The following is a 12908-nucleotide window of genomic DNA, read 5'->3' on the forward strand; positions in this document are numbered from 1 at the left end:
CAGTCCACTGACTTGACGAGTAAACCAAGCTGGCAAGTCCACAAGTCCGCCAGCGGCGAGGACGACTACTTTGTATTGGTGACAAGTTGGAGCAGGTGTATGATCGCTCGCCGGCGGGAAAGGTGGCAGGCATGGGTCATGTGCCGATCATTCAGTCATTGACTGGCAGTGACCCCGGCGAGCGACTGAACTTCGTTGTTGGTGTCAATCGTCAGGCGATGGCGTTTGATCCTTATAGTGGCGAGGCTTTTCGCGCTTTCCCTTATTTTAAAACCCTTTCAAATTTCTATCTGCCTCACGTGGCTGCCCCACGTGATGTGTTGGTTACATCAATTTCCCTCTTTCTCCGGAACCGTCACTTCACCTTTCATAACCGTCCCATCGTGCGCAGTAACTCCCCTTTGCACGCGACCCACCTCCCCAAAACCATCATGACTTCCAACCTTCCACACGCGTCCAACACGCATCACCCTTCCAGCTTCTCCCCTTCTCCTATAAAAACCCTTCTTCCCCACTGTCATCCCTTTCCGAGACCCCTCTTCACTTCCCTAATCGCTTACCAAACTCCTTCTGCTCACTTCCGCTCTGGAGCCGTCGCTTATCACCCTTTCCGCTACCCACTCTTCACATCCTACTCCGGTGAGTCCCACTGTCCTTATCTTTACATCGCACACATACTGATCTTTTCCTTTCTCTCACTTCACTGTCTTCTAAAAATGGCTTCAAACCCTACCTCCCCTAATCACTCTTTTTCCTCCTCCGAAAGCGACCCTGACTCCACCGCTGCCGGCGGCCTCCGTTTAGAGGTTCCGGAGATCCCAGCTCACCGACTAAAAACCTACGCCACTCTACCCCTTCCAGTCCAAGTAGCCCCCAAACACGAGGCTATAGATCAACCCTCCATCTTCCAAGATAGCGATCCCATTGTGCAATTCGTGAACTCCCTGGGTGGCTTGTCCAATGATGATGAGTTTAACGCCAAACTCAGGATCTGGGTTTGCAGTCCCGGGGATCGCCCCTGGCTTCACAAGCCAGACGGCGACGTAAAGAGATCCCATTTTTTCTTTGCGTACGAATACATGTTTAGCGAGCTTGGAATCAGGCTTCCTTTCTCGCCCTTTGTCCAAACCGTCCTCCGCGACATCAACGCGGCTCCCTGTCAACTCCACCCTAACGCCTGGGCCTTCATTCGATGTTTTGAAATCCTAAGCGCCGCTGTCGGCATCGCCCCATCCCCCACCAGTTTCTTCTACCTTTACGACGTCGACCCCAAGTCCATCAAAAACAAAGGATGGATTTCCTTGAAGGCCCGAGCCGGCCGGAAGTGTTTGCATCCCCACAAAAGTAACGCGAAGTCCTCCTTCGCACGAAAGTACTTCCGTGTGGCGGTTCATCCCGCCTACCCAGAGGCATTCACCCTCAGAGACGGGACCGCCCTCTTTCCTCTTTACTGGACAGAGAAGCCCAACGGGATCACCGATCCTTCAGAGGATTCCTTGTCTGCCAACGATAAAGCCTTTCTTAATCTCCTTGCCCCACTTCCCATCCTTGACTGCACAACAGTCCTTGAGGGCGCTGACCTCTCAAGAACTCCCAAATACTTAGGTCGCCCATAGCTCACTTTTATTATTGACATTTCCTTTCTCGACTCCTATGTTATCACTGATCATTTTTTTTATTGTTACAGAAGATATGAATTTCACGAACGCCGAGCTCCTGAAGGCCCGCGAGAGGAGAATGGCTCGCTTTTCCCCAAAATTCAACACTGAGGGCGACGCGAAAAAACGGGGCGGTGCTGAAAACCAAGCCGAGAGCACCAAAGCTCCCAAGAGGAGAAGATTGACCAAAGCCTCCTCCAACGCCGGCACATCCAACCCTGGCGCTCAGCCCACCACTGCTGCTGCGCCTAAAGGCAAAAGTGTCGCTGAAGCCTCTGTCGCCGCAGCTACCGAGCCAACCGCCGTACCAGCTTCTTCTCCCGCTTCCGCCGGTGCGACCGCTGCTGTTGCCGCTGAGTCCTCTATTGGCGCCACAGCCGCCTCCGCCGGCGTTAACGCCACAAAAGCTGCTGCGTCTTCCGACACTCCTTTTGGAGATAAGGAAAAAGAAAATGAAACCCCAAAGTCTCCCCCTCGCCAAGATGAGCCTCCTAGCCCGCCCTCAACACATGATGCGGGCCCCATGCCTTCCCCGCCTCATCAAGGGGAAAAATCCTGTCCTGGCGCTGCCACTACCTCTAAAGCAGCTCAAATTGAACAAGCCCCTGCTCCTGAGGTCGGTTCTTCAAGCTATTATAATATGCTCTCCAACGCCATTGAACCCTCAGAATTCTTTCTTGCTGGTCTCAACCGTGACGTTATAGAAAAAGAAGTTTTGAGTCGGGGCCTGAATGACACCAAGGAGGAGACTCTTGCTTGCCTCCTACGCGCTGGGTGCATCTTTGCTCACACGTTTGAGAAGTTCAATGCCGCCAACGTTGAAGCTGAGCGGTTGAAGGTCGAAAGTGCTAAGCATCAAGAAGCCGCCGCTGCTTGGGAAAAGCGTTTCGACAAACTGGCGACGCAGGCAGGAAAAGACAAAGTCTATGCCGACAAGATGATTGGCACGGCGGGGATTAAAATCGGCGAGCTGGAGGATCAGCTGGCGCTGATGAAGGAAGAAGCAGATGAGCTTGATGCAAGCCTTCAAGCTTGCAAGAAGGAAAAAGAGCAAGCTGAGAAGGACTTGATCGCCCGAGGCGAGGCGCTGATTGCTAAGGAGTCAGAGCTTGCCGTACTGTGCGCTGAGCTGGAGTTAGTGAAAAAAGCGTTGGCGGAGCAAGAGAAAAAGTCTGCGGAGTCCTTGGCCTTGGCGAAATCTGACATGGAGGCGGTGATGCAGGCTACGTCCGAGGAGATAAAGAAAGCGACCGAAACTCATGCCGAGGCCCTCGCCACGAAAGATGCTGAGATTGCTTCCCAACTAGCAAAGATCAAAAGTCTAGAGGACGAGCTGGCGACGGAGAAGGCCAAAGCCATTGAGGCGAGGGAACAAGCCGCTGACATCGCCCTTGACAACCGCGAGCGCGGTTTCTACCTCGCCAAAGATCAGGCCCAACATTTGTACCCGAACTTTGACTTTAGCGCCATGGGAGTAATGAAAGAGATAACCGCCGCAGGACTGGTTGGTCCCGACGATCCTCCCCTGATTGACCAAAACCTCTGGACAGCGACTGAAGAAGAAGAGGAAGAAGAAGAACAGGAGAAAGAAAACAATGAATAATGTAATTTTAACATTACTTTAGCTTTTACTGTCACCTTGTAGTGTACTTTTCCGCCATTTGTCTATGTTTAAGCAACCCTTCGCCATAGCTTTTTATATCGCCGTGGGCTATTTTGTAAATCATGTTGGAATGCTTCCGCCGTACATTTTTAATCGCCGCCGCATCGTCATCACCATCTTGCTTTAGCCTTATAAGAAATTAGTTTGACTTGCTCGCCACTCTCAGCGTAAGGCCGCCACCATTTTGCGGTAGGTCGCTACCCTCATTTTTGGCGATAGGTCGCAACCCTCTTGCGGTAGGTCGCGACCCTCTTGCGGTAGGTCGCTACCATTTTGCGGTAGGTCGCTACCCTCATTTTTGGCGGTAGGTCGCGACCCTTTAGCGGTAGGTCGCCATCCTCTTGCGGTAGGTCGCGACCCTCTTGCGGTAGGTCGCCACCCTTAGCGTGAGGTCGCCACCCTTTTGGCGACTTTTGTGTGTCTAACTGAGTCTTACAGGTCGCCACCCATAGCGTTTGGTCGCCACCCTTTGGCATGAGGTCACCACCCTAGCGGTAGGTCGCCACCCTTGGTGTGATCGCCCCATTTCGGGACTCAAAGTGCTTTGGGTTCCAATGGCCAGTTGGATTACCAAAGCGGTGCTCAGTAGAATGGGCAATTTGTACCCCACACATCGCCAATGAATCCGGTGGTTACGTGGGCTTTTCCGGGGCTAATTTAGTTCATCGTGAAACTTGTTTCACTTTGTAACTAAATCGCGCCATCAGGAGCTTGTCCCACCCAATAACAAACCGCTTATGGAAGAATCTTCCAAGTTTCATAAAACTTTAATGGTGTGCCTCAATTCACCCACTCCTTCTCTTTGATCCGATTTGCTCCTCTCTGCCTGAATCAAAACCAGCGAAGACAATATAACTTCTAATATTAACTTCGAAATAAGAAAATTAGGAAATACAACAACTGAGAAGGAAATCAAATGAAAGATGGAGGAAAAGTTTGAAGGAATTGGAAAATTTGTTGCCAGCGATCTTAACCATAGCAACGCTTTACTCGCCAAACTTCCACGGCCAAAACAAAACGTGCCCGCCAGAATTCCGCCGCCGGAGTAAAACGTGCTTGCCAGATTCCAACGCCAGCACGCTACGCTAACAACACTTGCTCGCCGCCTAATCCTCAAAACGTGCTCGCCAAAGCCAACGCGTGCTCGCCAAAACAAATGTGCTCGCCAAAGCAGACGTGATCGCCAGAATTCCAACGCCTCATAAAAAAAAAACGTCTCGGGATTGGCTCTGCTCTTCATGTATTGTGCTCTGGACAGATTCCTCGCCTTCGTTCTTTCCCTCGTCATTACCAATCTGCTCTCCCTCGCCTACATGCTTCCTCGATCTGAAGCTTCACCTCTGTTGACGCTCTTCATTGTCGGACTGAACCGTGTTGCTCCGATCTGCCATCGCTGGATGCGCCTTGAAGAATCTCGATCTGTCATTCTCTCGTGAACGCACCTTGTTCTTTCCCCTCCGCCTTGCCACCGATCTGAAACTCCTCCTTTTATCGCTGCTCGGGCGACGTGTCGCCCTTTTCCAACTTCGCGCGCTTTCTTTTGAAAGCGTCGTCCTCCTCATCAAGAATATAAGTGCTGGCGCGAGCACGCATCTCCTCCATCGAACGCGCCGGCTTACGTGTCAATTTGCTGTTCAACCCTCCCGGTAGCAAACCGTTTTTAAATGCTAAAGCACAGGCTCGAGGCTCCTCGTCCTCAACCTTGACCGACGCTGCGCTGTACCTTGCCATGTACTCTTTCAGTGATTCTCCTTCTTGCTGGCGAATACTATATAGGTCGTTGATTGTCACCGGCTGATTCTTATTCGCCGAGAATTGCACTAGAAACTTGGATGAGAAGTCTCTGAAATTTGAAATCGATCCGCGCGGCAAAGTTGTGAACCACGCCATCGCCGTCGATTTGAACGTCGATGGAAACATCCTGCACTTCACCGCATCTGACGCCGCAATTATCACCATCTTCGTATTAAAATACAGAAGATGATCCTTCGGATCGGAATCTCCGCTGTAAGAATCCAGAACTAACGTTTTCATGTTATCCAGAATCGCCACACTCTCGACATCTTCCGAGAATGGACGGAACTCAGCCACGGAACCTGCTTCTCTGCTTCCATCACCTCGCTGCTCGCGGCGGTAGAAATCTAACTGAGCCTGTAGATGCTCATTCCGCTGCTGGATGTTGCCAATGCTGCGCATCAAATGGCGCCATTGCTCCTGCGTCACCGCCGGTTGTTGTTCCGGAGCAGGTGAATTCTCTGGTGAGCGCTCCAGAGATCCCACCTGTGAAGGCGATGGAGGAGGTGGTGGTACAGGAGGTGATGGAGGAGGAGAAGGCGATTGCACTCCTGTCGTTCGTACCGGAGAATCCAGGCCCACACGATGAGGCCGCCGAGGCGGCGAAATCCGCTGTCGCATTGGTGAATGATGTTGCCTCCTGCGTCGAGTCTCCATCCAAACCAGAAACGATGCAAACTCGATCGGAGAACCAAACACTAGTCACAGAATCAAAATCGGAAAACCAGAGAATTGCTTAATCACAATCAGAGGTAACTTCATGCACAGTCAATCCACGTGAATGGGAGTAGAAAGTTTTCGTTCCCCACAGACGGCGCCAAATGTTCTGGGAATGAACATTGAAGAGGGGCATAGTACCTAGGGGAAGAGGGATTGTGCCAAGAGAGAATGAGAGTGAGAGAGAGTGCTGAATGTCAAGTGTTATTTCATCAAATGAGCAAAAAAGTCCCTTACAATTGATAACTACCTCCTATTTATAGAGCTTGGGTACTACCTATTGGGCCAATTGGGCCTCCGAGATCAGGACCCATCTGAAGACCAGGGCCCCGCCTCAGGGCGGGATACACGCTGGGCGTTGCCCCTCTAGGGGCTCGCCCAGTCCAGTGAGGGATTAGTTTGGGTTAATTGAGGTTTTTAATTAGTGAGTTAAGAGTTTTTAATTATTGTACTAAGTTAATTTCCTTTTTTTAAAAAAAAAAACCAGCTGGCCTCATTAATCCCATGTGGCATATCCACATGGGTCATCGGAGCTCCGACGTTGACTTAGAGCTCCGGAGTGATGAAAATCAAAACTTTTGGTAAAGGTTAGGGACTAAAACTCACCTTTGCTCCGACGGGGGACGAAAACCAAACATATGATAAAGGTTAGGGACCAAAAACTTATTTAAGCCTAAAAATAATGATAAGATCAAAAAAAAGTTTCAATATATTCACACTACATCTTCTTTTTCATGTCACTTTTATTCACTTTTTCTTCTTATCTCTTTTATTTTTCCATCACATCACATATTATATCGCTTATTTTATTTTTTTCATCTCACTCAAGTGTAAGAAAAATTGGAATGCGAACAAACATTAACCCTTTACATAAACACTTGCTTCACTTTTCTTTTAAATTAACATAAAAGTCGCTCACATCTCACTCAATTAATGGTTAAAGACAGAGTTCAATTTTATCTCTCACGTACTCCAATCTTTTCTATATATCTATCTATCTGAGGTGATAATGAATTTAATTATGCTAAGTGCTAACCTTACATATATGTACCTATCTATTTTCCTAATAATAAAATCGAAACGTTGAATAGTAAATATACCCAATATGAGTACTGGAGACAAAATAGTATGGTGAGATCAATCAAATTAAACGAATCTTCTAGTGATTAGGATCGGATCCCCAAGCTGGCAATTACATCCGAAAACTGAGTCAAACCATCAAAGAACTGTAACATTAAACGCAACCTCAATAAGGATGATGCCATCAAAGAGATGCATCATGAAACGCATCTTAGTAGTTAATACCAAGCGTAGTCTGATGTTGACTTTGGCTTGCAAATTAATTATAAACTTTTTTCCAATCACAAACACATCATGCGTTATTAATTTAGTTCCAAAAAAAAAAAATTTATCCCATTTTCTCATGTCACCAAACCTCTCTTTGTCTTATTATCGCCAACCTTACAATTGCATTATATAGTTTATCCAAACACTTCAATCCTCATCACTTCAGTCACCTCACTTACCACCACAGCCACAAAAATCTGGTTGTCTGAGTAAAACACCAAAGTCAATGGAACACCTGAGACCAAGTCCACCAAACTCTTCTCCTCTAACCCCACTCGGTTTCCTCGACAGGGCTGCCACCGTTTACGGCGACGTCCCCTCCGTCATCTACGACGGCACCACCTACACTTGGTCCCAAACTCGCCGCCGCTGCCTCCAGCTCGCCTCCGCTATTTCCTCCCTTGGAATCCGCCGTGGCGATGTCGTCTCCGTTGTCGCTCCTAACATCCCTGCCATGTACGAGCTCCACTTCGCCGTCCCCTTCGCCGGCGCTGTCCTCAACACCATCAACACCCGCCTTGACGCCCGCACCGTCTCCGTCATCCTCCGCCACGCCGAATCCAAGCTCATCTTCGTCGATTGCGCCTCACGGGAAGTTGTCCTCCAAGCCCTGTCCCTCTTCCCTCCCAACTACCCCAATCCACGTCTCATCCTCATCACCGATGACACGGTGGAAACCTCACCTTCAGCCACCGTTGAATTCATCGACACATATGAGGGCTTAATGGTAAAAGGCGATCCTGATTTCAGGTGGGTCCTACCACTATCCGAGTGGGACCCAATGCTCTTGAACTACACTTCGGGAACCACGTCATCCCCGAAAGGCGTCGTTCACTGTCATAGAGGCTCTTTTATCATGACGGTTGACACACTTGTCGATTGGGCTGTTCCGAAGAACCCAATCTACCTCTGGACGCTCCCGATGTTCCACGCGAACGGGTGGAGCTTCCCGTGGGGAATGGCGGCCGTCGGAGGCACAAACATCTGCGTGCGCAAGTTTGACGCCCAGATAGTCTTCAACCTCATCACGCGCCATGGGGTCACTCACATGTGCGGCGCGCCTGTTGTTCTCAACATGCTAACAAACGCCTCCAAGCCGTTAGAGAAACCGGTCCAGATCATGACGGCTGGTGCTCCGCCTCCTGCCGCCGTGCTTTTCCGCACCGAGTCGCTCGGATTCTCCGTCAGCCACGGGTACGGGCTGACGGAGACCGGAGGCTTGGTGGTGACGTGCGCGTGGAAGGAGAAGTGGAATCATCTCCCTGCCACGGAGAGGGCGCGTCTTAAGGCACGTCAAGGGGTGAGAACAATTGGGATGACAGCAATCGACGTGGTGGGACCCACTGGAGATAGCGTGAAATCCGATGGGGTTACCTTAGGTGAGGTTGTGATAAGGGGAGGGTGTCTTATGCTAGGGTACCTTAAGGACCCTGTGGGGACCGCAAGCTGTTTCAAAAACGGTTGGTTTTACACAGGCGATGTGGGAGTTATGCATGAGGATGGGTACTTGGAAATTAAGGACAGGTCTAAGGACGTGATTATTAGTGGTGGTGAGAATCTGAGCAGCGTGGAGGTGGAGTCAGTGCTTTACGGGCATCCGGCGGTGAACGAGGCGGCCGTGGTGGCCAGAGCTGATGAATTCTGGGGGGAGACACCGTGTGCGTTTGTGAGCTTGAAGGAAGGGTTGAAGGAAACAGTGACGGAGAGAGAGGTGGTTGAGTTTTGCAGGAAGAACATGCCACACTATATGGTGCCTAAGACGGTGGTTTTCAAGGAGGAGCTTCCAAAGACTTCGACGGGGAAGATTCAGAAGTTTGTGCTGAGACAGATCGCAAAGGACATGGGACCAGTAACGCAGAGTAGAATGTGATCAATTCGTAGTATGGGGACAGGTTTGTTATTATGGGGACAGGTTTGTTTGTCCAGATGCATGCATTGGAATCAATTCTTGTGGATTACTATGAATTTGAGGACGTGTGTCTTGGGCTGTGCCATTTGCTCTTGTTGTGTTGTTTGTTGGGATTGCAATTGCAACTGTAGGAACCACCAAAGATAGTGAGAAGGTTAGAGTCAATATGACTTTTTTTTGTTCTCAATTCAATGAATTTTATCAATGTAAAATTTATCATTTTATTCAGGGTTTGGTTTGATATGATCCTTTTCTTGCATTTCGTATTCGTAATAAGTAGCGCTCCTCTTAAGTACCTATTTCATAAACTAAACTAACATAGTTTCTCTAATAAGGGAATGTTGATAAAAGGGGAAAAGTCAATTTTTAAGGGTGTTGTTGGTACGAGAGAGATAAAAACTTAAAAAGTCTAAGTCACAGGTGACAACAATAAAAGATAATAATTTTTCTTTTCCAAAGAAGGTGAATTCATTAGATGAAGCTACAAGAGCCAAACAATTTCAGTCTTTTCCACAGTGCCTACATATTTTCAAGCAACGCTATGGGCCGAGAGTTGGGTTTGGGCCCCCCCTATGGGGCTCCGCGCCCCACTTAAAGTGGGGAAATTACGGAAAAACCCCCTTTACAAGAATACGGAATATTAAATTTCGTATTCAATACGGAATATAAAGTTCCGTATTATATTACTATGTAATCGACAGGGGTTTTTTCAAAACCCATTTCAGCGCTCCAAACCATTCCCAACCCTTGCTCTGCAATCTTCGAGACCGACGCTCTCCTTGCTTCAATCATCATCTGGACAGGGTACCATCGTCTCCATCATCAACCCCATTCTCCCCATTCATTGCATTGAACCTAGAGGTAAGTAAGTTTGGATTTCAACTTGAATTCACCATTTAACTTGAAATTATGGAATCTTTCAACCCTAGGATAGTCGATTTATGCTTAAGTAGATGTTAGGTTGGCTGAAATTGTATAAATTGGTCTTTGGGGCGAGTTCCAATCATGCAATGTCGTTAATGGAGTTCTGGTTCGATACGGAACATAATATTCCGTATTCAATATGAAACTTAATGTTCCGTATTGGATATGAAACTTAATGTTCCGTATTGGATATGAAACTTAATGTTCCGTATTTGGTGTCTGTTTAGAGTTATAAACTTAATTTATAAAATGTTTTTATAAAACTTAATATAATTAGCTTAGTTTATTTATAAAACCTAATCTAATTAGCTTAGTTAATTTATAAAATGTTTTTAATTTAGTTATAAACATCGTGAATTATTTAGTGATTTTATTTAGAGATTTAATTGAGAAATTTAGTAATTGAGCGAGTATAATTTATTCAGTGAATTTATTTAGAAAATGTTTGCTCTGAATATATAGTGAGAATGAAGAACAGAAAGAGGTCTCGAGCTAGTGAGGATGCGGGGCCTACAGAGGATAGACACCGGCGATTACATGCTTCTAGCCGGCGCGGCGATCATGCTGCGACCTCTCACGCGGTTGAGGCTTCAGCTCCAGCTCCAGTTGATTCTATGCAGTCGCCCATGGTAGAGGCTTCAGCTCCAGCTCCAGTTGAGCCTACTGATCGAGTTCCTACTCCGCCGTCTCCCATGGTTGAGGTACCTCGCCATGAGTCACCAGGCGAGGAGTCATCAGGCGAGTCGTCATCCGGCGATGAGTCATCCGGCGATGAGTCATCCGACGAGGAGTCATCCGGCGAGGAGGGGTCATATGACGAGGATAGTATTCCTCCTCCTGATGTTGATGCTGATGTCGTGCCAGAGGCACAGGGTGGCGAGGAGGACCTGATCCAGAGGTTGCCGCCGTTTCCGGGGGGGCCTGTTGATCTGTCGCTTCTCACGCATTATGCTGATCACAAGGCTCCCTGGACGTGGCATGCACTCCTACGCACAGACGAGCGGTATGTGGACCGTCGACACTTGAGGGTGGCCACAGCTGGGGGGAAGGTTTGGAACCTTGCTTGTGATGGTGATTCAGACAGTCACAGGAGGGTTCGAGAGTTGATTGAGCAGACGGGTCTTCATCAGCTACCCTGGTGCAGCTACTCGGAGACAGATGCAGGCCTCATTTTGGCCCTTGTGGAGCGATGGCATGAGGAGACTAGTAGCTTCCACATGCCGTTTGGGGAGATGACCATCACCCTGGACGACGTGTCGGCTCTTCTCCATCTCCCAATGGGGTCGAGGTTCTATACGCCTGGGAGGGGGGAGAGGGACGAGTGTGCAGCGCTATGTGCTGAGTTGATGGGAGGATATGTTGCTCGTTATCATGCTGAGTTTGATAAGAACAGGAGCCAGACTATTCGCTTTGGGGTCTTGCAGACCCTGTATGATGCTGCGTTGGAGGGTATGTCTTCATTATTACTTGATTAAATAGTATCTATTATTATTGTATTGTTATTAACTGTTAACTGAATTCATTTCATTGTAGAGCACCGATATGAGGACGCTGCACGGATTTGGCTGGTGAACCAGCTAGGCGCGACGCTCTTTGCTAGCAAGAGCGGTGGATACCACACGACCGTCTACTGGATAGGTATGTTGCAGGATCTCGGTCGAGTGTCCGAGTACGCGTGGGGCGCAATTGCGCTCGCTACGTTGTACGACCAGCTTGATCGAGCGTCCAGGAGGGGGACGGCCCAGATGGGAGGTTTCAGCTCACTCTTGCTAGGATGGGCCTACGAGTACCTTTCTGATCGCGTCATTATCCGGAGGGCGGATCCGGAGTACTCGCAGGACCAGCCTAGGGCGCGGCGGTGGGTTATGTCCCGGGTCGGGCATGCAGGCCTCGATGAGAGGCGAGTCATGCTCGATGAGCTGACGGTGGATGACATTATATGGACCCCATTTGAGGACCATCGGGCTCATCGACCACGGGATCAGAAGGCCATGTATTCTGGCTACATCCGGACGCCATTTGGCCGTGTTGTTCGACGACATCTACCAGAGAGGGTTCTGCGCCAGTTTGGCTACATCCAGGATGTCCCTCGACACCCCTCCGAGATCCAGACGACTGGGTCCCTTGCTGAGACCGCAGATGCTGCCTATGCTGATTTTGTGCCGCACCTGCGCCCTCAGGGGATCCCTGTTACTCATTCGGGAGAGGCTGTGGAGGAGTACATGAGGTGGTATGGCGGTGTGTCCCATCGGTTCATCATCCCTGATGATAGGAGGGAGGAGTTCAGTGCTGTGGTAAGTTTGAATTTTATTTTTCATGCAATTGTGATTTTTTGTTCATGATATTTTATTTGTACACTCACATTTATGTACATTATTTTTGCAGACGGTTGTGCGTCGGGTCGTGGACTTGTTGGAGCAGTCACTGGAGGTGCCAGATGCTCTTGCAGTTGGCACGCATGCCCGATCCCTCACTGAGAGGGCGCTGGATCTTATTAGATCCAGCGCATTCATCGGTACCCAGGGAGTAGCCTTTGCTGCTGTCCGAGGAGCTGGAGCTGCAGGAGGCAGAGGTCGTGGAGGTAGAGCGCGTGGAGGCAGAGCCCGTGGAGGCAGAGCCCGTGGAGAGGGTGCACCTGCAGAGGGCGCTCGTGGAGGCAGAGCTCGTGGACCTAGAGGTCGGAGGGGTGGCGGTAGGGGTCGGGGCGAGTGACTGTATATTTGTATATATTTTTTTGTGTACTTTTATATTATGACATGTGACGACATTGTATGGACTCTTTTTATATTAACCACGCTTTCTATTTCCACCTATTATGTTTAGACTCTTATAATGAAAAATAACCTGTATAACTACACCGTGAATAATGAAAGGCAGGATAAGTAACATAAGGCCC

General features: G+C 49.0%; 2 protein-coding genes across 3 annotated transcripts; both read left to right on the top strand.

Moving 5' to 3' along the window:
• The first annotated feature begins 7307 nt into the window (after positions 1-7307).
• LOC130733832 (2-methylpropanoate--CoA ligase CCL4-like) lies at positions 7308-9331 on the top strand. The gene has a single exon (XM_057586108.1). It carries the CDS (start codon positions 7406-7408, stop codon positions 9047-9049), a length of 1644 nt encoding a protein of 547 aa, XP_057442091.1. The 5' UTR covers positions 7308-7405; the 3' UTR covers positions 9050-9331.
• A 153-nt stretch (positions 9332-9484) lies between these two features.
• On the top strand, positions 9485-12823 carry LOC130733831 (protein MAIN-LIKE 1-like). 2 transcript variants are annotated; one of them, XM_057586107.1, is made up of 4 exons: positions 9485-9949; positions 10475-11461; positions 11546-12306; positions 12398-12823. In XM_057586107.1, exons 2-4 carry the CDS (start codon positions 10480-10482, stop codon positions 12722-12724), a joined length of 2070 nt encoding a protein of 689 aa, XP_057442090.1. In that variant the 5' UTR covers positions 9485-9949; positions 10475-10479; the 3' UTR covers positions 12725-12823. The 2 variants fall into 2 exon arrangements, with proteins under 2 accessions (XP_057442090.1, XP_057442089.1); XM_057586106.1 differs by having other exon boundaries at positions 9485-11461.
• The last annotated feature ends 85 nt before the right edge of the window (positions 12824-12908 follow it).

This window comes from Lotus japonicus, chromosome 1, assembly GCF_012489685.1.
Source record: "Lotus japonicus ecotype B-129 chromosome 1, LjGifu_v1.2".
NCBI classification, from domain to species: domain Eukaryota; kingdom Viridiplantae; phylum Streptophyta; class Magnoliopsida; order Fabales; family Fabaceae; genus Lotus; species Lotus japonicus.

Bases quoted from the DNA above. Each gene is read 5' to 3' on its own strand.
- LOC130733832 (XM_057586108.1), top strand. From the start codon at position 7,406: ATGGAACACCTGAGACCAAGTCCACCAAACTCTTCTCCTCTAACCCCA.
- LOC130733831 (XM_057586106.1), top strand. From the start codon at position 10,480: ATGAAGAACAGAAAGAGGTCTCGAGCTAGTGAGGATGCGGGGCCTACA. The intron at 11,462-11,545 runs GTATGTCTTCAT...ATTTCATTGTAG, and splicing joins GTATGATGCTGCGTTGGAGG to AGCACCGATATGAGGACGCT. The intron at 12,307-12,397 runs GTAAGTTTGAAT...TTATTTTTGCAG, and splicing joins GGGAGGAGTTCAGTGCTGTG to ACGGTTGTGCGTCGGGTCGT.